The sequence below is a fragment of the Cydia fagiglandana genome, chromosome 2 (genome assembly GCF_963556715.1).
Source record: "Cydia fagiglandana chromosome 2, ilCydFagi1.1, whole genome shotgun sequence".
Classification (NCBI taxonomy): Eukaryota; Metazoa; Arthropoda; class Insecta; order Lepidoptera; family Tortricidae; genus Cydia; species Cydia fagiglandana.
Window position 1 is genome coordinate 23426564 of NC_085933.1, and position 26322 is coordinate 23452885.

General features: G+C 39.0%; 1 protein-coding gene and 1 long non-coding RNA gene across 4 annotated transcripts in view; both read left to right on the plus strand.

Moving 5' to 3' along the window:
- LOC134679312 (uncharacterized) overlaps positions 1–22206 on the plus strand; it is an 80793-nt gene extending 58587 nt beyond the window's left edge. Inside the window, exon 2 of the long non-coding RNA XR_010100315.1 lies at positions 20083–22206. This is a non-coding gene — a long non-coding RNA (uncharacterized LOC134679312). The remainder of the gene's footprint in view (positions 1–20082) is intronic.
- The window catches only part of LOC134679046 (anoctamin-8), a 58443-nt gene extending 36237 nt beyond the window's left edge, over positions 1–22206 (plus strand). Inside the window, exons 13-24 of one of the 3 annotated variants that reach the window (XM_063537879.1) lie at positions 1559–1633; positions 2255–2387; positions 3180–3337; positions 3762–3959; positions 4849–4980; positions 5910–6041; positions 6493–6638; positions 9977–10070; positions 10814–10942; positions 11203–11323; positions 11742–11890; positions 14587–22206. In XM_063537879.1, the coding sequence (XP_063393949.1) occupies positions 1559–1633; positions 2255–2387; positions 3180–3337; positions 3762–3959; positions 4849–4980; positions 5910–6041; positions 6493–6638; positions 9977–10070; positions 10814–10942; positions 11203–11323; positions 11742–11890; positions 14587–14676 (1557 nt within the window). In that variant the 3' untranslated portion in view covers positions 14677–22206. Of the gene's footprint in view, positions 1–1558; positions 1634–2254; positions 2388–3179; positions 3338–3761; positions 3960–4848; positions 4981–5909; positions 6042–6492; positions 6648–8100; positions 8254–9976; positions 10071–10813; positions 10943–11202; positions 11324–11741; positions 11891–14586 lie in introns of those variants that run through there. The other 2 variants (XM_063537859.1, XM_063537868.1) reach the window with 2 other exon arrangements.
- Positions 22207–26322: the final 4116 nt, after the last annotated feature.

The following is a 26322-nucleotide window of genomic DNA, read 5'->3' on the forward strand; positions in this document are numbered from 1 at the left end:
TCGGAGAAACGGTTCTGCAAAGAGTTCGATACAATGTACCGGTTGTCTTTAGCATAAGAGCAGCGTTGTCTTCCAGATCCAGGCCTCCTGATGTAACCACCAGTCACCTGGAACCCCAGCAACACTCTACGCACTCGGAAACCGCTTATGTTAAATCTTTCAGCAACTTCTTACTGCCATAGTCTTGTTTGCAGCAGTGCCACCTCTTGAGCTGCTCCTTCTGGCCTGGTATCCATGTCCAAGGGTTTTTTCTTGCTGTAACGGTTCATTAGTAACCTCAGTGACCTCTGGAGAGCGAATAAACCATAACTAACCTTTACCCTCCATTTTATACCCGTCCCGGATTGCACAACAACGGACCGATTAAAATTGGATCTCGGCCCTTTTTTAACCAAAACGCTTATGTTCGGCGATGGTTGGTTTTACGGACAATGACGATTTATCTTCTTAAAGTTCATTAATTGCGCTTTCAAATGATACCAATATTGATAAGGTACAATGCATTAGATAAGAGCTATATTTGCTTGAAATGAATTTTTGGCGAGGTGCGATTTTTTTGACGCCGAGTGTATAAGACGTGCCGGCGAGGTACACGGGTATTGATGGAAAATAATATATGCATTATGTGTTTACGTTTGACTAAGTAAGTATAAAGTTATAATTAAATCGTACTTTTCTTACAAAAGGTATTTTACTCTTAAATGTTAATCATATAAACATTACTCTTAAATGTAATTTGCAAATTATATTAAAATAATTTATCAAAATCAGTAAATAACCTAAGAAAAATAGTGATAGTTAGGGTAAGTTACGAGTAACTGGCCGCCCTAAAACTAAAAATGAATTCTATTCACCTATTCGAATAAACAGAATTCATTTTAGTATAAGGCGGCCAGTTACTAAAGGTGGCCAGTTACTGGCGAATTAAGAGCCCTTCAACGTGCACACTAGCGCCACAGCTAAATAATCGTAATTATTTAAATTTAACGAAAGATATTGAAAAAAGGGGGCCGCTACGAACTATATTGTGTATTTAAGTAACTTTTGAATACATCAAACTAGTTTTTATGTTGCTGGTTTCGTCAATCTAGGAACTCAAAACAAAAACGGCCGTTTTAACTTTGGACGCATAGATTGACAAATCCAGCAACCTAAAAACTAGTTTGATGTATTCAAAAGTTACTTAAATACACAATACAGTTCGTAGCGGCCCCCTTTTTTCAATATCTTTGGTTAAATTTAAATAATTACGATTATTTAGCTGTGGCGCTAGTGTGCACGTTGAAGGGCTCTTAACAGGAACTATTAAAATCACGAAAATGTCGTCACAATCAAAACTTGGCTTAAAACATCTTAAAAACGCTTACTAAATTTAGCATGCAAATTAATTATAATCGGTAAATATAGCTTTGTAAAAAATACCTTAAAAATGTACATTTATTTGATTTCACTTTACTTTTCATTTAGAAACCACAGAAAACATGAATACACGCGTGGTACGCTTTTATTGTGTTTGACTGTATCTGACAGTGTTTAAATAATGTGTATTTCATTTCAGTTTCAATTTGTGAACTCGTTCATGAGTTTGTTCTACATTGCGTTTTATCTTCAGGATATGGATAAGTTAAAAGAGGTAAATATACAACTGCCACAAGATTTGTTATTTCCTTCAGTCTATGAGTAAGAAAACCGGGACTGGAACCTCGGGTGGCATGAGCTTTCTCTGCCAAAAATGTGGGAGGTCGTGCCGCTCACGCATCGGCCTCCACAGTCACCAAACCCGTTGTCTAAACATCAATGCATAAATCGCCTGCAATAGACGCAAAGCCTGTGATTATGATGAGCTATAACATTTTTTTAGTTTCGGGAAAAAACTGACGACTAATTCTATTCGAATTAAAAAAAAAATTGTCAAATCAAGTTAATTTGATGATGGAGACCGAAGCTAAGTATATGAATTACTAGGTGATAACTTAATAAATGTACCAACAACACAACCTCATTGAGTTTCTATTTGTTAGAACCGTCTTGTTGAGAGTAAGAAGACCGTTGACAGTAGGTTCGGTCGATAATTTGTTACAAGTGTATAATTTTCTATCCGTCAATTCTTGGGATTCGTTGTCAAGCGGACTCCAGGCTCCCATGAACCGTGGCAAAATGCCGGGAAAACGCGAGGAAGAAGAAGTGTAATTTTCTATCCGTAAGTGATTTTTTAATGCATTAAATGTATTTTAAGTAACGTTATTTATTTCAGCAACTAGCCGTTTTGCTTATAACGAGACAAATCATAGGCAACCTGAAAGAGTCGGCCCTGCCTTATTTGATTGAGAACTTGAGGTTGGCCAAAATCTGCGTCGACGTGTTTGGAGCTCTCAGTCCTACGAAAAGTAAGTAGTAACTGTAATACTTTTACTGACCATTGATGGACTTTATGTCTTGACAATAAGGTTGATGAATTGTCAATGGTCAGTTTTTTGTAAAATAAGTACTAACAGTAATTTAAGCACTGTCTTTTCAAAAAGGCTTATTGTGTAATTCTACAGAGGCCATTTTAGTGGCTAATGAAGGCTTACATCAGAATGGCATAATTTTTCATATATAATAAATAAAGTTGACATCTAAAAAAAAGAATATGACATTCATTACCGCCAGAACATCGTACATACAAAATCAGAGGCTCTGGGCTGGTTTCGAGTCGAAACTACACAAAAGTTTAACTGGTATCACATACCACTTACTATTTATCTTGATATCTTGACAATCGTTGCATGCCTTTACTTTGTTATGGCCACATTTATTTTATTTGTTAGCCTATTGTGTCCCACTGCTGGGCAAACGCCTCCCTCTCTTTCTTCCACGCGTCTCGTTCTACGGCAATATTAGGCCAATCTTTCCGAAAGACGTCAAGATCGTGCCGCCACCTCCTTCTAGGTCTGCCGTGACGCCGCACTATGTTTGGTGTCCACTCGGTAGTTTTCTTGGCCCACAAGTAGTTTGGCATACGGCAGATGTGTCCGGCTCAGTCCCATTTGAGCGTGGCGGCTGTCAGGGCTACGTCGGCTACTTTGATTTTGGAGCGTAAGATGGAATTTCTGATTCTATCAGTCAATTTGACACCAAGAATTCTGATAAAAAGTTTAGCTACTGGCGATTGAATAATTTGTTATCTTTATTTTTAGCACCAACAGCGGCACAGATAACAGAGATGTTCGACAGTAAAAAGACTGACACGCCAACCCCGAGTCAAGTCGCGAACGGTGACGAGAGACGCGACTCGGAGACGAGCGTCGGTCAGAAAATTATACATCAAGCGGAACTTGAATCACAGCTGTTCAAGGTACCTAGTTATGATGCTTTTAAAAGGAACTAGATCATAGCTGTTGAAGGTTCTTAGTTATAATGCTTTTATAAGGCATTCTTCAAAACCTGAACTGGTTTTCAGTGGAATTGTTCACCGGGGTCTAGCAAACTTTGGTAGTCTAGATTCAGTTCCGATGCCGTGGATTTTTATATTTTTGTTATTACTATAGCAATTCATGATATAACTATGCCTCTATAGGAAAAAAATTACAACATTTCCGATTGGCAGGAGCTCTTACATAGTTAATATATACCATTATTACATTTATTACCATTCTGTTAATTTGGCCACCTGCCTTCAGTAATATAAGACACGACTATTTAATTTAACACCTCACGTGACACATCCTAGCTCTACATGCATGACTGTATGTCTATTGTTTTTTTTTTGCATTTTCCAGTACGAAGGCACGTTCGCGGAATACCTCGAAATGCTCACACAACTCGGGCACGTCGTTCTATTCTCCTCCGCATTCCCACTGGCAGCGTTATGCGCACAACTGAACAACGCGGCCGAGATCCGCGCCGACGCCTTCAAGCTGTGCCACGTGGCGCAGCGGCCGTTCGGCGAGAGAGTGAGCAGCATCGGCAGCTGGCAGGTGACTGTCCTACTCTACAGACTATACACTAGTACTACTCTCCTTCGCATTCCCACTGGCAGCGTTATGCGCGCAACTGAACAACGCGGCCGAGATCCGCGCCGGCGCGTTTTAGTTGTGCCACGTGGCTCAGCGGCCGTTCGGCGAAAGAGTGAGCAGCATCGGCAGCTAGCAGGTGACTGTTCTACTCTACAGGCTATACACTAGTACTCTCCTTCACATCCCCACTGGCAACGTTATGCGCGCAACTGAACAACGCGGCCGAGATCCGCGCCGACGCGTTTAAGTTGTGCCATGTGGCTCAGCGGCCGTTCGGCGAGCGAGTGAGCAGCATCGGCAGCTGGCAGGTGACTGTCCTACTATTGCTTCCAATTCCGGGATCCCGCGCCTTTCTCCAGTCCCGCTTGTTGCAGCGATCGAGTGTGATATTGTCACCTTCCCATGTTATTTGTCTGTCACCATTTCGGGCTATAACACTCTTCAGTCCATCAGCAACAAAGAGAGGAGACTTTATGAATCTGGAGAGTCCACGGGCAAATATGTTTTACGAGTAATAAAGTTTTAAAAGGAATTCCGCCGACGATGGACGCCGAAAGGCCTTTTTCTGCGACTTTTACTTAGTTTTTTGGCAAGGTTGCCTCAATTTCTTTTCTAAATAATATTTGTGTATTTTTAAAAGTAAAAGTAAACAGTAAAGAAAAAAATGTTTTATTTGCCACAACTACAAAAACAAATACACGAGAGAAAATGAAAATACACTTAATTTCACGAAGACATTAAATGATACAGAACATGCAAAAAAAATTGTGGTATAGGCAATGAGTACCGATCTCAGTTTTTTGCTAGATATATAGGATATATTAGATATATACCAAGCGCTAATTTTCAGAGTGCTATGGAAGCTATGGTGGCTGTTGCCGTGCTAGTGAACTGCGCTCTGATTGGCTTGTCGGGACCCGTACACAGGCTGCTACCGGACGCTACCCCGGCTCAGACTATACTGGTCATCGTGGCGCTTGAGGTATGGTACTTCAAAAATTGTATATGCTTCTCAAATTAATGAAGTCGTGCAATATAAAGGGCGGTGATGTAGATTCAGCTTTTGTAGAATCTAGGAAGTGGATAGTTGCCGGGTAAATGTTCATTTTAAAGTTTTTAAACGAACAAGCTTGTGATTCCAATACTGTAAAACGACTTTATTACTACACCTTATAAAACAAAGTCCCCCGCCGCGTCTGTCTGTTTGTGTTTGTTTGTATGTCGCGATATAAACTCAAAAACTACGGAACGGATTTTCATGCGGTTTTTACCTATCAATAGAGTGATTGTCGAGGAAGATTTAGGTGTATAATTTGTTAACCCGTGCGAAGACGGGGCGGGTCGCTAGTATCTAATAGGTACGTGCCAAAACTGCATTTAGGGGCGATGCCTTGTTATATGACCGTTTTAATTTGTATACCTTGACAAACGATGAAATGCACCTTGTTGCCAACTAAATCCAACCTGCATCTTTTATTTCTAAGCCCCCCCCCCCCCCCCCACATCTGGCGTCTTTCGAGCGTCGGCGTCTGTCGGCGTCGGTCCAGCGCTATGGAATATGACGTCGCTGCGCAGTTGCGTCGACGCTGCGTCGACGTTGCGTCGACGTCAGCCATAGAATTGTAGAAGCCGACGCTCGAAAGACGCCAGATGTGGGGGGGGGGGGGGCCTAAATACCTTACTGTCCATATACTACACTAAGTAATTTTGTAACTAACAATGTCAAAGACGTTTTTAAGAAATGTATTATAGTTAGGCCCCTCTATTTATAAACGTGCTACAATCCTCAATTAGCTAATAATCGTTTGTCTTTATCTGTCATTTTGACTTATGTATTCGTAAGAAAGGGATAAAACATAACTTAATCAGGCCCGTTAAATTTTATGAATAAGGGGGTAACTTATTTTCCAGCATCTGATCCTCATGATAGTGCTGGCCCTCCGACTTGCTATCCCGGAAATCCCCGGCTGGCTCGCCACCGAGATGGCCAAAGTGGAGTTCCAGCGACGAGAGGCCATCAAAAACGCTCACGCACCACTTATGGTAACTACCATAATAATTTTGAATTTGTATCCTACCAGACTGTGCCAATACTATTCCTAACATTATTCTCTAAATAGAAAAAAAATACAATTATGAACGTGCGATAGTGATAGGAAATGGCGGAACAATGTATGAAATTCTTCTGCTTAGCGTCCTCACTTGAGACAGTCTTCAATACGTTAACCTTGAATCAAGGGCCCACAGATTACCAGTTCGCCATCCGATATCAGCCTGTCAGTTCATCGCAAAAGGTAAAGGGGACCACTAATTACCAAACCGCCGGACGATGGTCAGTTGTTCGGAACTGTCAGCTTTTGCGTTTAACTGACAGGCTGATATCTTCCGGCGAACTGGTAATCTGTGGGCCCCTTTAAATTGATAAATTAGGTTTTCACAAATAAACGTTCAGTTTTTATTAGTCATACAGTTCTCATCAAAAACCTTATTCCAGTCGGAATGTCCGTCCGTGGACGACATGCGCCCCTCCTCCCGCAACACCCCGCGCACCATCACCCCCACCACGCCCAAGCAGCAGGACAAGCCGCCGGAGAAGAAGAAGATCAACATCGGCAAGATACCGGAGATCCCGCCCTTCAGGTCAGAGCTGTGAGTGAGTTGCTGAATGGGAATGGTTGAATGACTAGTTAGCCACGGTAGTTAGCTTAGAACATATAGAGACAATGTGCGTCCGTCCTCGCGCATCCCTCCGCGCACCATCACCCCCACCACTCCCAAGCAGCAGGACAGTCAGGTCAGAGCTGTGAGTGAGTTGCAGACTGGGAATGGTTGAATGACTAGTTAGCCACGGTAGTTAGCTTAGAACATATAGTGACGACGTGTGTCCGTCCGCGCACCATCACCCCCAACACGCCCAAGCAGCGGGACAGTCAGGTCAGAGCTGTGAGTGAGTTGTTGAATGGGAATGGTTGAATGACTAGTTAGCCACGGTAGTTGGCTTAGAACATATAGTGACGACGTGTGTCCGTCCCCGCAACATCACCTACCACACCCGAGCAGCAGTCAAGTCAGAGCTGTGAGTGAGCTGCTGAATGAGAATGGTTGACTAGCTAGCCACGGTAGTTAACTTAGAACATATAGTCGATGGATGACGTGCGTCCGTCCTCCCGCAACACCCCCCTGCACCATCACCCCCACCACTCCCAAGCAGCAGGACAGTCAGGTCAGAGCTGTGAGTGAGTTGCTGAATGGGAATGGTTAATTTTAATAAATTGGCACTGCTAATGAATATTTATTGCATGAAAACTGCCGTGCTTAGCAAACAACTGTATCTTGTCTGCTGTTGAATGTTTTCAGTAAAACGTGACTACGTTTTACTTTTTTCTACTACAAATATTGGTTAATTAAAATAAGTGATTTATCAGTTTGTGTGAGTGTTCTATTGAACATAATCTATTTGTGACGCTAAGCGCAAAACTCTTTTTTTTTTATTTAGCTTCCAATTTTATTTATTAAAAAATAATTTATTCATCATATAACTTAAAATTTAAATCTAAATGTTTTATTTAAAAGACGCATAAGTCACAAATTTAAAAGGAGAATGCAACATCAAGTATAAACACTTTAAACTAAAACTCCATTAGGTTTTTGAAGAATATTTGTAGGTAAATCAAAAGAACCACGTGAATCAGTCATTCGTTCAATAGTATATTATATAATCGAATTTAAACTGTTGTGAGACATCCTAACATTGAATAATTTTACGGTTAAGACTCACTTGTTTTTAGTCACTCGCGCGACATGTTTCGGAGAGCCTACCTACCTACCCTACAAGTCTGAATAATTTTACGGTTTAGACTCACTTGTAGGTACAAGTGAGTCTAAACCGTAAAATTATTCAAAGTATATTATATAACTTTTTTGGTATCTATTATAACTGGTCGAAGGACGTAGTCACTTGGTATTTTTGTTTATATTCTTATATCTAAATTTTAACTTAAAGTATAAGCTCAAAGGACAATATTGTCTATACGCATGACTTAGCCTAGGGAATGTGATAAAGCTAAAAGTTTTAATTTTGGTTTTTTGTTTTTCTTTTCAGTTAATTTGGTACAAGTAATGCCTGGATCGGTGTGTAGTTAAGAACTATATTTTAACTAATGATCTTATTATTTACCTCGATTTCAGTATTAAAATGTAACGCTCGTATATTTTTTTGTTTATATTAATTTGCAATAAACGTTTTTAACTATAAGCATAGTTTGTTTTAACCCTGATTTTTTTTAAATATACCTTAAAGTTTACAAATGTACGAGACACAAAGGTAATTTTTAACTAAATATATTTTAAATGGTCTTCTTGTGATTTAAAAGTTTTTCTGATTCAGAGGACCTACAACCAATATCGAAAATCAATAATCGGTTTCTGTCTCTAGGGGCTATTCATAAATTACGTCATTTCAAATTAGTGGGGGTTCTGGACATCGGATGATGGTAGCGTGATGTAGGAGGAAACAGGGTCATTCGCAGCATGATTTTTGGATGATTTTAGGTGGGGGGGGGGGGATCAAAAATCGTCAAAAATCGATGGCGTAATTTATGGACAGCCCCCTATCGCTCGAATGGGCAAGAACGAAAAAAGGCAGATAACGATTTTCGATTTTTCGATGTTGTCGGTAGGCTCTCAGGAGTAGCTTCTATGCTTTTTTAATTAATTATCTATATAATATTCCATTTAAGTCCTGAGTTTTGGTTATTTACTTTTCGTGTACATACATATTTGTCTTCTTCTCTAAGCCTAAGCCCCTACTACTAATGTTACTTTCCGCAATATAAATACCTGTCAAATGTTACTACTACAGAGGTCGGAATGGTGTGGTAACTTCATATTTCTTTAAATTTTTGCTTATATTATTAAAGTACATTGGTTAAGATCGTATTATTATTATCCCTGCATGCCACGCCTTTCGCGCATGGCGCGTATGAACCTTGTCGGATGTACGAAGGTTGTTGCCACGCGCGTCAGTTGTCTTTGGCGGTCACAGAATTAAAACGACTTTAAACAGAACTTACAGACTAAGGCAGAAAAAGCCAAATAGTACACTCTTTCCGACCTTTGTTTATTACCATCGTCGCACAGGAACGCAAAGTGCAATTATCCTCCAATGCACTGAATTGCATCTGCCCTATTATATAGCTTCTTTGACAGGGCCGCATTATCCAAAGAGTCTAAGACTGTGGTCCCTGGAAGCACCCAAAATGGTCCACGAAATTAAAACTCCTTATTGACTTTTATTTTATCCTCTGCTACTACTCCTTATTGATTTAACATAGATATTAACTTCGAATCAAGAAAATTACCGAGTGGTTTCTTACCGCTGAAAGGTCAAAAACCACTGGTGTATGCCATCTGCTTATGCAGCCTATGGGACTCAGAAACTTGCTACTATAAAGAAGGCATGCATTTTCAAGGTATAATCTGGCCCTGTTGTTTAATTGTTGCACCTGAAATATTTTAACTAACTACACTCTTCTATGGTTTTATTTAAATAACAATGTACCTATAGGTACCAATGGAGTTGGCAACTGTCGAAGGTTTCCATAGATGGCGCCATCATAGCTTGCTCGTCTCTTTAGTTTTATTCTATGAGATTTGGCCAGGCCAGGCCATACAAGCCATAAAATACAAGAAACAAAGAAATTGACACAATTCTAGGGATTGACAGGGCAAGCTGTGCTGGCGCCATCTGTAAAATACTTCGTCCGGCCAACCCCATTAAAAAAACTGCATTGTGATAAAATCGACTGTATTATATTATGACAAAATTTAATTCATGCCTTGTTGATTGCTTACAAAATCCAACCTGTATTGTGGTCAACTTTTTGAGATCGGTTGAACTTTGAACCAATCAAGCTAACCATTTCTTCTGTATAAAAATTGAAAGAAGTATCTAGAGCTGTGTTAACGGCATGTTGTAGGCCAAAGGCGGCGTCGATCGCCGAGCCGCCCGTGATTACGGGGTCGTTGCAGCTGCTCCAAGATGTCAGTCCTACCAAGCCGTTGCGTCGAAAGGTAAATTATTATCTAGAACGTAATGTTTATAGGATATTTAAAATGTGATCCTAAGTGTTAGTGAATGTTAGGGAAATTAGGTGCAAATCAAATCTTAAGTCACAAATATTAACAAAGTGCGGCCGGCTTCAACTCCGTTAACTACCCTTTGGCTGCTAAAAGGTTGCCGACCGCTGCTTTAGGCTTTTTATAGCAACTTCTATCACAGTGCAGTTATAGGGAAAAAAGCTTCACGAACTTGGTTGTCCATTTGGCTTAGAACGGAAGATATAATATTCAGATAATATTGCATTAACCTTTTCGACGCCGTGTCAAACACAAAAGCTGTCACTCGGACGCCACGTCACCGAAACGTGTCAAAACTGAAATTGAACTTTATGCTTATGCACGTAGATCTATGTTGCTCTGTGGTCTGTGACCGATTAATCGGTCTTTGGCGTTGGACCTGCGGTGCGGATATATCGATCATTGGCGTCCAAAAGGTTAAACAAGAATTATGATTAAATCACAATAATATTTAATCGAATGGGAACAGATGTGACTGAAAGCAAAATTGACTTCAGTACATTTCTTGTGAGTCCGCTCTTCCACTATTCATCAAACAGACTTTCGCTTGTTTTACAAGTTACAAACTGGGACCTATTACGGAATAAAAGACAAGCTAACACTTAGTGATTTTGTATGTAAAACCCCCTGGTAAAACAATCACCAGGTCCGGCCTCATTTGCGTTTAATTGTAATAGGAGGCAGCACCAGGCGCTCCGCTATCGCTGCTAGGAGTCCGGGGGCTTCGAGATGAACCTTTGCATCGTTCAGCGCACTGCATTCCTCATCCTACGCAACATCGACCGCTCGTCAACCCTACGCTGCAGGTAATATTCATAATACTACACTACTATACTACATACTACACTTACTAATCAAAATAATTATTACTATCATTAGGCAGCCTAAGAAGTAACAGACATCAGTTAGTAACGGGTGAAAGCATTGGACGATGGCAAAATCCAACCAATACCTATGTACATACAAGATAAATTATGTCAGTACAAGTTTTGATTGAAACTTAATGTTTCAATCCTTAGCCATAACCATTAAAATTAACGCGATATAAAAAAATCTATGTTTTCAGGAGTTAAGTGGCAGCGTGAGCGCAGGCGGATCGGAGCCGGACCTGAACGCAGTACCTTCAGCCGCTCCATCTATTGACGCCAGCGCGACATCGAGCGAAGATGACAAACCTAAGGACAAAGGTACATTGCGATGTCTTCTTTACCTGCCATTCCTATACCTAATTGTCTTTTAACACGAGCAGTGTATATATTGTATCTTAGTCGACTTACCTCCCAGTCACAAAATACCGTTTTTGGCACCGATAAATATACATATAGGCAACGGAGTCTTTCGAGCGCTCTACATTTACTTGTACAGGCTTCATTGTCATCATGTTAGTCAACATACTTCTTCAATGTTTTTTTTTTAAGTAGCCCGTTATAGTGTCCCACTGCTGGGCAAAGGCCTTCAATGTTAGTCACTATTTCTCCATTGCCGATTCCCTCTACCCGTCGTTCGCACTTTTTGTTCTATAAAGCCATATTGTGCTTTTCTTTTCGTCTGCGATTTAAAATTTTATTGTATTATCTTCTAATTTTATACCATTAAATGAAACAGGTCGATCGCGAGCCAAGGCGTTGCTAGTGAAGCGCGTACGCTCCGTAGCAGTGTTTTCATTGGGTCTGCGCAAGGCGCGCGAAGCAGCGGCCGAAAAACATACACATGCGAGCAATGTACCCGCGGTCACCCCCGACAAATATGGAATGGTGAATACTAGCTTTTTTGCTTTTAATTCGGTTTCAAGTTCGCAAATACACGGTGTAACATGAGGAAACCGAATAATTTTAACCACGCATTTCTGAGGCCAAAAGAAGGAAAAAAATTAATATGAGCTTTGGTCAATTCCACCAAAAAAAAATTTTTTTTTGTTTTGTTTTTTTCAATTTTTTGAATGTATTTGTACATAAAAAATAAATGATATTGGTAAACTTGTCACTTAAAATTGATTTTTACTTTTTATTTCGTACAACCTACTTTTTGCAAAGTGTTACTTGTCACTTTTTGACATCTATCAATAAGGATATTTAGACTACGTCCCATAGCAGCAACATCACCGTCAAAAAGGCCTATTACACTATGTAACAATAAAAACTTGTTATTCTTTTTTTAATTAATATTATCGCTGAAACTAGGCGAATTTCAAAAAAGTTTAAGGACAGTTTTGTGTCTAAATATGAACAGGAATACGCTGTTAAAATTATTCGGTTTCCTCATGTTACACCGTGTATAAGTGGCACCGTATGGCATATAATCTTGACTTCTTTAGGTGAGTACTTACTGTTGTGACAGTTTTATCCAGAGAGGTCTTATTGGGTAAAACGTACGCTCCGTAGCAGCATTTTCACCCCTGTCAGCTCTGGGTCATTCAGAGTTCGTCATTCTGAGAAGAAATAACATAAAATATTCAAATATAAAAAGAGTAGAAACACTACAATAATCGACACCTTGCTGTCAACTTTATTGCTATGACATTATGATTGAAAATGTCGATTACCGTAAACTGTTACTTTGATACGTGGGTTAACATTAATCATTGATTTTTTAGGAATAGGCAGTTGATTTTTGAACGCGTACTTAAGAATTTTATGATCTGGTTGGCGACCTTTCTGTTAAGGTCGCCAACCAGATCATACATACATCATCATACATGATAAAGTGGCCTGAAACCAACTCCTTATGGTTTAAAAATCAACAATCAAGGTTCAAATATCAAATATCAAATATCAAATATCTTTATTTTGCATAAAATATGGTACAAAAGATGGATTAGCAATTAAGAAGCACATGCATACTTCACCAGCAACTGGCATGCAAAAACACAAACCCTAGATATGCTACATCTATTAATAATGCTAATAAATCTAATATTATACATATCCCTACTTATAATTACAATGTCAAAACAGATGTCATACTTAATCTAATTACAATGTCAGTATCTAGTCATATTTGAAGAAGTCGAAAAATTCATCAATTGAGTAAAAACATTCCTGTATCAACCAACTCTTAAGTTTACGCTTAAAAAGACTAAGTGGTAGTACTTTGAGATCATCTTGGAGACAGTTATAAATTTTTATTGCCATACAATAAGCGCTCTTTCCATATAATACTGTCTTTTTAGCAGGTATGACGAGACGATTAGGGTATCTCGTATTAAACTGACAAATGTCCTTATATCTAGTAAAAAGTTCAGGATGCACTCTAACAAATAAACAGATTTCATATAAATACATACATGGCACAGTCAGAAGTTTCATATTTCTAAATAGAGGTCTGCATGAGGTCAATATGTCTACATTACAAATAGCTCTGATGCACTGTTTCTGTGCTAGCAGTGCTTGGTTTGCGTGACTAGAATTTCCCCAAACAAGAATCCCATATCTGAGTACAGAGCAAACATAGCCGTGATACGCCTGTATTGCAGTCTCTTTACTGCTAATTTTCGTCAATCTCCACAAGGCAAATGCAAACGAGTTTACTTTACTACATACTTTATTAATATGCTCATTCCAAGACAAACTATCATCGACACATATACCTAAAAAGTTAGTCTGATTGGACTCTGTTACAATTTGATCTAAAGAAGTAACTGTGAGAGGTTGTTTGACAGCATTCCTATTTACAAACTGGATGAATGTTGTCTTTTGCAAATTGACATGTAAATTATTCTGGTTTAACCAGGTTACAATGTTTTGGATTGTATCATTAATGTCATTGTTATATGTCTTAGGGTCTCGACAGGGGATGACGACAGACAGGTCATCTGCGAAAAGAGTACATTTGAACGTCGTTACATTTGGTAAATCGTTAATGTACAGTAGGAAAAGTAAGGGTCCTAAAATACTCCCCTGAGGTACTCCAACACTGTTAAGTTTAGTCGACGATTGATAAGTAGTTACTGTTTTGGCAGAATTAATTTGCGAAATCTCCACAAACTGAGTCCTGGCATGCAAGTAATCTCTGAGCCAATCATTGACGACTCCGCGCATACCGTAGAGTTCACATTTGGCTAACAAGGTTTTGTGACAGACAAAATCAAAAGCCCGGCTCATGTCAAAAAAGAGAGCAGTTACTGGCAGACTCTGGTTCATGTAACTCAAAATATTATTTGTTAAAGTGTACGCAGCTAAAGAGGTCGCCCAGGTTACCCCAGGAATCAAAGTAATCCCAGTTTACGGTATTGGAGCTGTGTCGGGCACCTGAGCCTCTACATACATTATGGCTTCTCTACACGATGGGCCAACGCCGGCCACTCCAAGGGACGCATTTATGCGTTAGAGGGAGCAAGTGATATTGCTATCTCATTCTACCGCATGGCTGCGTCCCTTGGAGTGGCCGGCGCTTGCCCATCGTGTAGAGGAGTATTACAGGTTCAAATAAAATGGCCATCATTGTTTCCCAGGGTGGCCCGGCCCCGATGCTCGGAGGCGAGCTCTCACTCATACCAATCGAGCAGCTCATTCAAGTCGACGACGTACGGCGTCCCACGTAGACATTACACTAACACTACCGACACTTTGTAGACTTAAGCACAGAATAAATAATAGTACTAGGTGCAGAAGACTCACTCTCTAACAAAACGCGTCTGTTACGATCAGGCCGCGTAGCCAAAATTCCAATCGCTTAGGCTCCGTAGCGATCGAAACGCAACTGTCACTGTCGCACTAATATGGAAGAGTGATAGAGAGACACAAAGCGTTTCGTTGTCGAAACGATAGCGATTGTAACCTTGGCTAGGCCGGCAGGACAGATATGGCCGCTAGTTGGCGACAGCGCCACGCGCGGCTTATGGCTAGCCACCAAAATTGGTGTGGAACGGATGTACTTTTAGCTACCTGTAGCAAAGCGACGAAATCGCGGAGTGAGCCACGCCTGATTTAAGGTCTTTGGAATACAAATAACTAATAACTTTGCGTAGAGGGCGCCACTAGCACAAACAGAAACAAAATGCCTTAATGTATCAATGTTCATGTTTATTCGTAACAAATACTCTGTGAAAACATGTCAAAAAATTGTTTACAGCGTGTACTACGCATATTGCTCTATGGTTTACCGTTTGTGCCAGTGATGCACTCTGGCGGCAGAACGTTGCAGTAATACTCCTTGTTGAATTATGATTTGTTTAAAAAAGAATTGCGACGGACCGTTCCATTAGTTCGAATATCCACTAATACTTTTTTAAGGGTTGACTTATTGAATTAAGGTACATTATTGGGGTAACTTCGGGAAATGGTTGATTTTTCAATTTATGTACAGTCGACGTCAAAGAGATCTTTACGACTAACGTTACAAAAAATTATTTACACGACTTTATTGTCATAGCATTTAGGTCGTGTAAACATTTTTTTGTTACTTTGGCTGTAAATTTCTCTTTGACGTCGACTGTACATGGAAAAATGTGCTTAGAAGTTATTTTTAAGAAATCAGTATTTTGAGTACTAATTCATTAGGTACTTTATTTAACTGTTGAAAAGGTGAAAACTGACCGGTGTTACCAAATATCATATGAGTATACGCATTAATTCCGTTCTTAGCAAATTTTAATTCGTATTTAACGCTTGTAACACTTTTATGTGTAAATTACAGTGTTTTAAAGTAAGGACGCTAAGCACGAGGAATTTCGTACACTGAACCGCCATATGCTATCTCTATCGCACGCACATAATTATAATGCTGACCCGCTCAATGGCATAGACCTATCGGTATCATGGGCGGAACAGCAATACAATTACGCGCGTGTGATAGAGATAGGAAATGGCAGGTCGATAGACGACATTCTTTGTGCTTAGCGTCCTTACTTTACATGTAGCAACACCGCAACCATAGATAGATTAAAAAATAGACTACTTCAGAGTAAATTATTAAACTTTTGTATGTAATGTCGACTAGGGGATGCTATGGAACCAATGAAAATTTTATTTATTATTTAGTGTTAGCAGTTACAAATTTAATGTTTGGTTACTATTTGAAATTGTGAAAAAATATCTTTTAAAACTGTTGGATTTGAAAGTTCCATGGGCTTAGGCAAATATAGTACTTATAAAAAATTGAATATAATTGTGTTGATCCGTATAAAAATGTGTTAATAAATCATATGAAACCCCGATATCACAGAGGAACCATTTTATATAGAACAACACAATTTATATAATTATGTTAAGAGCTTTAATTTGTGAAGTATCATCAAATTATCGAACGAGTTTTCGATGTAATCGTTATGTAGGGTAAACTATACCTACTGATTTTGACCCATCTGTAATGATTGGTCCATTCCGACCTTTTTCATATCCTATTAGATTTACCCTTCGAACGCCACGCCTATCCTGCGCGGCATGCCATTTTGAACGTTGTCGCAATGCACGAAGGTTGATATTGAGCTGTAGTCGCGTCACGTCACGCGTTCATGTCAGTGGCGGTCAAAGGGAGTGGCAACTTTCTTACAAAATAGGGACAAATTACTCTTTAAAGGGCAATCATTGGTTAGTTTACCCTAGTTGTGTCATTTTAGTCTTGGTATTGATTCGAGGCTTGTGAGTCTACGTTTAAGATCTCAATTTAGTTTGACGAAACTGTATGGAGTAGAAAATCCTTTTCAGTATTATGAAGCTTGCCTTTAGTCATTTATCATCATCATACAACGAAGACTATTTTAAACTAGTGAATAAAATACTTAATTTTGACTCTCTTCGAAAAAGGACTCCAGTCTTTATGGAACAATCTAATCTATAACAACTTGTCAAAAACTCGAGCTTAAAATTAATCGCACTCCTTAGAAAACTATGTAGAGTCTGAGAAGTGACTCCCAAGTTTCGGATCTACCAACACGAGTCATTTTCGAAGCATTTATTACAATTTTGAATGTATTTTTCAATGTTAAATGTACTTTGCAATCGTTGTCGCGCATTCGTAAAAAAACAGAAGCAATCGTCTTGACAATAAATTTGTGTTTGTTCATTTGTGTGAATGTTCACTCGCTACACTGCTAGACACTTGTTGTTAGCATAGTTTAGTTTAGTTTCAGTCACATTATACTCAGATTTTAAGAAAAGTAAACGTAGAGTTATAAGTTTTTATATTTATTTATTGAAATAAGTATTAGACGAAATCAAGATTACAGAAAATTAGGTGGCGTTCTTTATCTTGCTTGAAAATATTTTCTATAATTCTATGGGATTCGGTACACGATTTCAGCATTATGCCTCGACATAAAGAACTCGCAAAGTTAGCTCTGATTTTCAATTTTTTTTTCTGCAAAAATAAGGACAATTGTTATTAGGTGTAGGTACTTTTTTTGAAGCCTGAGTGTTATGTGATTAAATGTTTAATTGGGGATATAAATTAGCAATTACTCACTACAGAGGGCGCTTCGGTAAAAGGGTTCCATTTACAGAAGATGAAAGTTTGACGTCTCTAATCTGTGGTTATCTGGGGGCTTCACGAACAGTGGCGTAATCAAACAAGCTAACACCCATGATAAATACATAAAATGGGGTCATCGCGGCCCAGCGGCCTCTCTGTCAATTTTGGGTTCCATTCGGGCCAAGACCCGGTGGCAGTTTTCCCGTTTTTCCACCCTAGGAAATAGCTACGCCAGCGCCAATGCTCACAAAATCTCACCTGTCGCCAGTGCCAACGCCCGATGGGGGTTGGAAGGCTTCTTAAACCCATCAGTGTGCAAGAATTACTTTAATGTCAATCGGGTTTCCTATCCCTACCTTCTTACCCTAGGAGTATAAGACCCAGCGAAAGTTTCGACCAACGTTTCACAACCTAAAGCTCTGATTTCCTAGGATAGCGGTGCCGTCATATAGCGGCCGTCTCCATACAAAATACTACTACATCCATATTTAGCCATATTATTTTGTATGGAGACGGCCGCTATATGACGGCACCGCTATCCTAGGAAAACTGCTTAAGTGGGTATCTGATGAAAAGAAACGTCAAGTATTTATCAGCCCCAGAGATGTTTCACTAAAGCGCCATCTGTATTGAGCCTTGCGTGTTTAACCTCATTCACAAATTATTGTATAATCGCAAATTGTTAATTATAGTTAGGTAACTGGCCAATAATAAGTTGGCATAGACTAGCAAAGGCAGCTGTTTCACTTTTATCGTATACACAATTACACACTCCAACACCTGATTCTGTTTCTACTTGCTCAATAAAAAATACAAACGCTGTCAATTAATGATGTTGATATTTCGTTTTTAAAACTAATAATTTTAAGTATGTAATCTGGTCCTATTATAAAATGTAAGCATCTGATACCGAAACGTATAAAAGCGGAACTCTAATAGGTGCAAAAAGCAACCATGTGTGGTAGAAAATAGGGTTGCATATCCATTTAAGGTGATTGTAGTTTAATGATCGTAATTGTGATAGTTAGGAGAGTTTCGCTTCTAAACGGAATATTAATTTTTACCATCATATTGTACTAGTTTAGTTAAGATTAGTCATAATTATATTGAGTAAATTGAGTACCAATAGTACCATGCATGTTAACTATAGTCTGTCGTTTTTGAACTGGCGTTTTCAGTGAAAAATTGGAAACAAAATACAACATTCAAAATATTAAAATTATTACCTTTACATCCACGTAAGGCTCACGGTCCTACCTATAGTGCCTACTTAATTATTAAGTTCGATGAAGTATGAATCATTTTAAATTGGAATAGAGTTACAATTGTTTTGTTTCGATAATTTTTTAAACAAAGCAATATCAACTCGATATCCTACATCATAGGATTTTTTCTTGTATGGCTGGGGGGGCTTAGGAGGTTAAAATTGTGTTTCCAATTTAGCTCGGCTCAGTTCATTAACTAGAGACCATAATAAAAAAAACCATAAGAGAAATAATAGTAAACTGAATAACAGTCGAAATTGTGTTACTTTAGTCCTAATAAAATACAACTACTTGTTTTCTAATACTTCTCTTAGGTTAGAGTCAGACCAAGAAAAGTCTGCAGCCATTTTGACAGCCCACACAATGCAAGTGTTATTTATACGTCATAATTTCATAGAAGTTTGACGTTTAAAATAACACTTGCACTGCGTGAGCTATCAAAATCGCTGCAGACTTGTCTTGGTTTAACTTTAGTAGGTAAGGTATTTCGAATCTTCAGAAATCTAACTTTCGTAAGGGTCTACTATTTCGTCGTCGGTTATAATATAGACAAAATAATACTAAGACGCATTTTAAAGTAGTGCAAAATATGGATGCTCCATTTGGATAGCTGACATAGATGGCTCTAACTGCCGCGTAGATTACGGTAACTAAGTTTTGAAGCATTAAAGTTTGACTAATACTTTTTTCACCTCAGCAGCTCGAACAAGGGTACTTTGCTTCTTAAAAACAGTGAGCAAAATGCGATTTTGGTCACTGAGTCATTTTGTCTCACTCAGTGAGCAAAATCGCATTTTGCTCACCGAGTGACACATAATGAGTGAGCAAAATCGCATTTTGCTCACTGAGTGAGACAAAATAGCATTCAAGTGACTTTTATAGTCAAATGTCATTTTAACATGCGGGGTCTAATACAAGTTCGATATACTTGGGTTATATTATCTCTGTCCCTCTAGGTATGTTCTCACTGCTTAGGGTGAAAAATTTTGTGTACTACAAGAGATCAAAGTTATTTACATCTCGTGCGCTTTTGAATCCCTTACTACGCTCAAGATTCTAAATTAGATTCTATCTATTATAGAATCTTTCGCTTGCACGGGACTCAAAATAAGCACTCGAAGAAATATCAAACTTTGATCTCTTGTTGTACAAATAACTATTTATACAGTTACCACCAAAGTCACAAAACATATAGCTCCAGCGATAGGTATGAAGTATGAACTTGGCAATGAAACAAGTGCGTACGATGAAGCTCGTTTATTACTGCCGCGCAGGCCAGGGCTATAAGCGCGAAAATCGAAGTTCATCAATTGCGGGCATTTTTCTCCGTCACTCTAATCTTAATGAGAGTAAAAGAGAAAGATCCCCCGCAATATGCGAATTTCGGTTTTCGCGGTAGGCCCCTATCAGACTACAGCGGACGTGCAGACTGAGGCGCGGGGTCGTCACATGCATGTACATGTCATCCAGTCAGTGCCACCCACAAATTGTACCTACTGTTTTTGTGGCAACCGTGTTTTGCACTACTTTACACGTCTCATTATTCTTTTGTGTACAGTCGACGCAAAAATATGTTTACACTTTTGCACCTTACTCCTTTGTAATAAGGCGAAAATGTGAAAATATCTTTGACGTCGACTGTATATTATTATGCTTTTGGTAACGGCTATTCGCAGCCCTATGTAATTGTTATTTTACCTAATATGAACCTTAATGTTAATAGCGTAAGTTACATTTCTGGACGACGCACATACAAAGCTTGGATATGATTCCTGCAAAGTGCTAAGCTGAGCAATAATTTGATTTAGCAATCATAGCTTCATTTAGCGTAATTTATTCTCTATAGAGTACTTGAGAGATGTTTTCATTGTTTAGGTAAATTAATGTACCTACCTACTTATGATACCTTCAAGTTATAAAAAATATAGGTGCACACAGCATATAGCCACAAAAACCTGTACAGTCCGACAATAAAGATATGAAAATAATTGAATGCTACTGAGCCTTTGTCCAATGTTAGTGCGTCTCACTCTCTCATTAAAGCAAAATGTGAGACGCAATACACATTAGACAAAGAAATTGGATAGGTGGAATACTACCCTAAGCAGGTATCAATATATATTATACTACGCGACATGTCATATTCACATTATGGATGCAATACACCAACGTTATAGGTACACTATCCATAAACCAGAATGACGACCGATATCATATTCATATTATCATCTCTTTCACTCCTGCTACGACTATGCAGGTGTGAATGAGAAGTCTTACCACCCCTGTCATCAGTTTGGTTTGCGTATCTACGTATAGTTAGTGCGAACTGGGACATTGCCACCACTTTTGGTACAATCTGAGGTATAAAACATTTAGTTCCTCTTTATTAAATTTCTACTCCTTTTTGTCGAACTGTACTAACGGTTCTGAAGGCCTACCGCGACCCACGTTCGACGTGCTGCCTCTCTGTCGCACTTGTTAATTCGTACGTAAGCGTGACAGGGAGGCAACACGTCATACGTGGATCGCGGTAGGCCCTCTGTTTGCAGTCGGGCAAGAGCGCGAGCATAGTGAGGTGGTAACACCTACCTATATAACTTTCTCACTCTTTCTTTAGCATAATGCAATCTGCTATGCAAGTGCCAGAATAGCTAACGGCTCCTCTACACGATTGGCCAACGCCGGCCACTCCAAGGGACGCAGCCATGCGGTAGAATGAGATAACAATATCACTTGCTCCCTCTAACGCATAAATGCGTCCCTTGGAGTTGCCGGCGTTGGCCCATCGTGAAGAGGAGCCCTAAGAACCAAAGAGTATGAGGCAGAATTCTATAATATCATAGGCCCTATATATACCTACGCAGCGTTTCGTGGCATGTCAGCCAATGGGGGCTCAGCATAGAGTCAGACAGTAAATATGACTACCTCTCATTCTAACAGATAGCATTTCCGTCGGCTAGCTATTAGGCTATTTAACAGTCCTGAAGCCTCCTCCACACTCGTGCGCGAATCGCGGCGCGAAGCCGCGAACGCGAGTGTGGCGTCGATTTTCGCAGACAGCGAAATCGACTCCACACTTGCGTTCGCGGCTTCGCCCGCGATTCACGCGCATAGTCTGGAGGGGGCTATAGAAAGAAAAGTAGATTAACTCTTCGATTACACACTCGTTGCTGAGAGGCAAATAGCGAGTCCTATACTTACACTCGCTTTGCTATAAAATAGTACTATAACTCTTGTCTCTGCTATCATGCGTTCATTCAGTCCGAACCGAAACGCTTCATTCCTATCGTTAGCTCTGTGTTGTAGCGTATTAAATATTCGTTGTTAATTATTTTTTATACGAAATATTGATGAATGTTGCATTTTGTGTAGATTTTAAATTATAAGTTTGCAAAATACATTGTTTTTTATTACTCCTGTAACCTCTGTGTTTTATGGACGATGATGATGATGAAAATTCTTTTCTATTTTACCCTGATATTGGAAAGGGCTCTTGGATTTCAGCGTGTAGAGCAGTGTAGAATCACTCGATGCTAATATGCGTGAGAGCCTAGCCACAGTAGCCTGTTATATCCTGACCTAATAATATACAAGAGAGCGTTGTTTTTTCTCATGTAGTATAGTATGAAAAAGAATAGTTCTAATGAAATTCCGCAACTTGGTGCGTGTTCAATGATCATATAATATATTCGTAGTTTGGCTTTACAACCAAATTATTTCTAAATATAATCTTCAACAACTTTGCAGAATAACAAGTGTACAATTCGGACTTCTGTCATGCTTAAAGGCCGTAACACACTATCGTACCGCACCGCGACCTTGATGCGATAGTGTTTAGCAAAGAATATAATACTCACTAGGAGAAGAACGGTAACTCCATACAAAAAAATGTCCCCAACCGTTTATACTAGTGGCGCCGTTTTTGTGTACCAATGGAACTAAAGTTGACAACCGGTTTAGCCTGGCGGGTATTGGTAGGTATACTGGGTCAAGCAAATCTTGTCAGTAGCAAACGGCGGCAAATTTGAAAAATCGCGGGTTAGCAACACTGTGTTCGAATAATTCGAAAATCGCGTGTCATCTGTGTTTTATCTGTGGAATGTGGATCGCGAATGACAGCCATCATCTTGTTTGTTTACAAATGGTTTACAATGTTTACATTCTGAATCGATTCTATTTCAAGAGATATTTCTGCTGTGTCAGCATTAAATACCAATATATTAAATAAGACTGTGCTTAATTAAAGCTAAGGTGCCTACAATGCCTACAGTGCCAACTGAGAAATCTAATAAAATATGAAAATCCAGTATGACATCTACCTGCTGAAGCAATGATTTTATTCATACATTCTTGTTTAACGGCATAGTCCACTTACAATTTTATTTTGAGATCTTCAAATTAGTTAATCATTTTTATCAACATCACACACCGCTTTTAAATTGTCCGTCCATACGTATTAATAACAATTTCAAACATTTTCAATAGAGAATCCGCGAGTGACAATTTGAATTGACGTACGTGACAAGGCGCGCTCAGCGGAAAAAAAAGTTTTGGTTCGATGTACATTGTACATTGCTGCTTTTCTTAGCGCAATACTACTCTTTGAGTGTTGCCCTTCTTTAGTTTGCTTTACATTGCTACTGACAAGATTTGCTTGACGCACTATACTAATTCTGTTGATAAACATATTTGTTATCTTCATATCACGAAACATATGCAAGATGCAAATATTACCCCTTGTTTGTGGTATTATCAATTGATTTAAATAAAAGGCATGTTTATGTTTATAACATTATATATATTATTTATTAAAAAATGTTTTACATATAAAAATATACACTGAAAACTGGCAACTGGCAACTTAATAAAAAAATAGACATTAATAACTATTCACAAAGTTTTCAGTACCTTTTATACAAATAACAGGCATGCCTACCTATTACACTTTACACACAGATACACTACACTTTACACACGGCATTTTACACAGATTTCCAACTTGTATTCATACATTTCTTCACGGTTAATTAATACGCTTTCCAGATGCGTTATGACTCGGTTCCTTCTGAACCCACTAAAGTTGTAAATTTCACTCTGGCTGCTTCAACAGCCGTTGCTCCGCATTTAGCACATTTTCTATGTGCATAGCTGTAATCCATGTAGGTACAGACTTACAGTCTTAAGTGGTACGTAGCGGTACACGTTGTATGTATTATTTAAAGAGTTAATAAATAAAATTTTCGTTATGAACTTTAACCACAGCAGTTGGACAGAGTCATTGACAAATATATTTTTTATTATGGTGGGTAGGCGTACCTACCCTCCATATATTTTATGAACATTGATAAAGACAGTTGGAAGCAAATATTCATTATAAAACTTAATCGCATGTAATTAAGTTTTAAGCGTTTTAAGTCCCGTTTTATGATTAATATTGTATAAAATTCGTGATAATTTAAATCAGAGTTGGGAGCAATGTTGCTGTAGAAAAATGTTTTTATTTTTATTACTCGCAACTTTTTCCCGGAGGCCAACGCACACATAGAAGCTTAAGGCGCACACATGCGCAATTATTTGGGGACATAACTTTCTTAGGAAGTGAACAGGCCTTGGTGTTTAGACTCAAGTATAATTAGACCATGGACTTATAAGATGGACTGCACTGTCACTTTTTTTGCCATACTAAATTGAACTTTATCACCGAGCTAGAAAGACGTTCGTACCAGACTAGAAAAAACGGTCCACTTGAGATAGCAAAGGTGGGTCGCGGTGTCTCACTCGCACGTGTTGCCAATGTTAAAAATATACCATTGTGGTAGTATTTATATCAATATACTACTCAAATTAAATAACTTCTTATATTATTTAAATGCTATATTCAGAGTAAGGTTCTGATATCTTTTAAGAAATTTGTAAATAAGTATGATGTCAATATTATTAACTGATTTAACCAAGCATGTAGACAACAAAAAAAAAACATTAATTTTGGTGTGGTGTGTAGACATTGTAGAAACTTTGAATGTTAATTGGTATCCCTATCGTCATGACATGTTATCAAAACACGTGAATGCAAAATTTCCTAAAAATGGTGAAAATATGTTGCGTTAAAGGTTGTGGGAGTGAAAGAATTTCTAATTGTGGAATATTGTTTCACCAGGAAGCCACAATTATTACATTTTGCGATAAAAATACAAGACAACATTGTCAAACTCATTAGGGTGACTATGATGTCGGCACGATGAGAATCAGTCTCGGAGTAATTAACAATGGAGCCGCCATTAACAGGCGTTCCCCTCTGTCGAAAATAGGCGGCCAATGGTCAACCACATGTCAACCATATGTATGGACTGACGTTTATCTGACATGACGTACCTATACATTTGATGTGCCCCTCCCCCGCAAAAAACGGCAGACTATTTTGTACCGAAAATTTTAGACATGGCGTCTCCGTTATTAATTACTCCGAGGAATCAGTGTTACACAATTTTTATTAGGTACTTAAGTAAGTTTATATAAATAGGTATGTATTTATTTCGGCATGTTTAAATTGGTGAAATGAGAGCCAATACAGAATAAATAATTACCAAAATTGAAATCCAAAGTCCTTAAACATTACAGACACATTTATGCATTGTTATAATAATAATAATAAACACATTGATAATAAAAGAAAAATAGAACTTTATTGTAATTTACTGACTTTTAGGACGATACCAGAAACGTTACTGGGAATTTACCCTCTTTGGAAAATTTACTAAGAACGGCACATCACTAATTTCTTTACATTTCACGACTCTTCTCTTTTCGCACAGGTGGCCTAGCACCGTGAACACCGAAGTTCGCAAATTACGGGCATCTTTCTCTTTTACTCCTATAAAGGAGTAATTACAGTAACAGAGAAAGATGCTCGCAATTTGCAAACTTCGATGTCTATGGTCCAGTGACAGGCGTCCTAGTTAAAAACGATAGCAAGCGGGCGTAGCGGACCCACGCGACCCTCAGGCACTTACGAATTTGCCCTAAGACCGAGTAGGCCCGGGCCCAGGGCGGCCAGATATTTTGGGCGGCAGTCTATATGATGGGTGCTGAGAAAGGGGGGGCGGCTAGAGCTTGCTATGTAGGGCTTGGGGCCTAAGGCGGCAAAGACTGTATGTAATTCCTCCACTGTCCTGAGAGCCTACCCCGTTGCGTCTTTGTCGCACTTGTAAATTCGTACGTAAGTGTGACAGAGAGGCAACACGTCGAACATGGTTCACAGTAGACCCTCTGGTTCTGTCAGCATATTTGTCTCTCTATCTCTCTCACTCATACCTGTGTTCTTGACAGACGTTACGGCGGACCACCTTCCTGACGATCGACCATGTTCGTGATCCAGTACCTACGCCTACTAGTAACAGCTTTTCTTCTTCACTTGGTCCCTCAATACTGAGGATCGTGACATCATATCCTTCTGTTGAAGACCAGGCCGCGTAGCCAAGATGCCGATCGCTTACGCTCCGTAGCGATCGAAACGC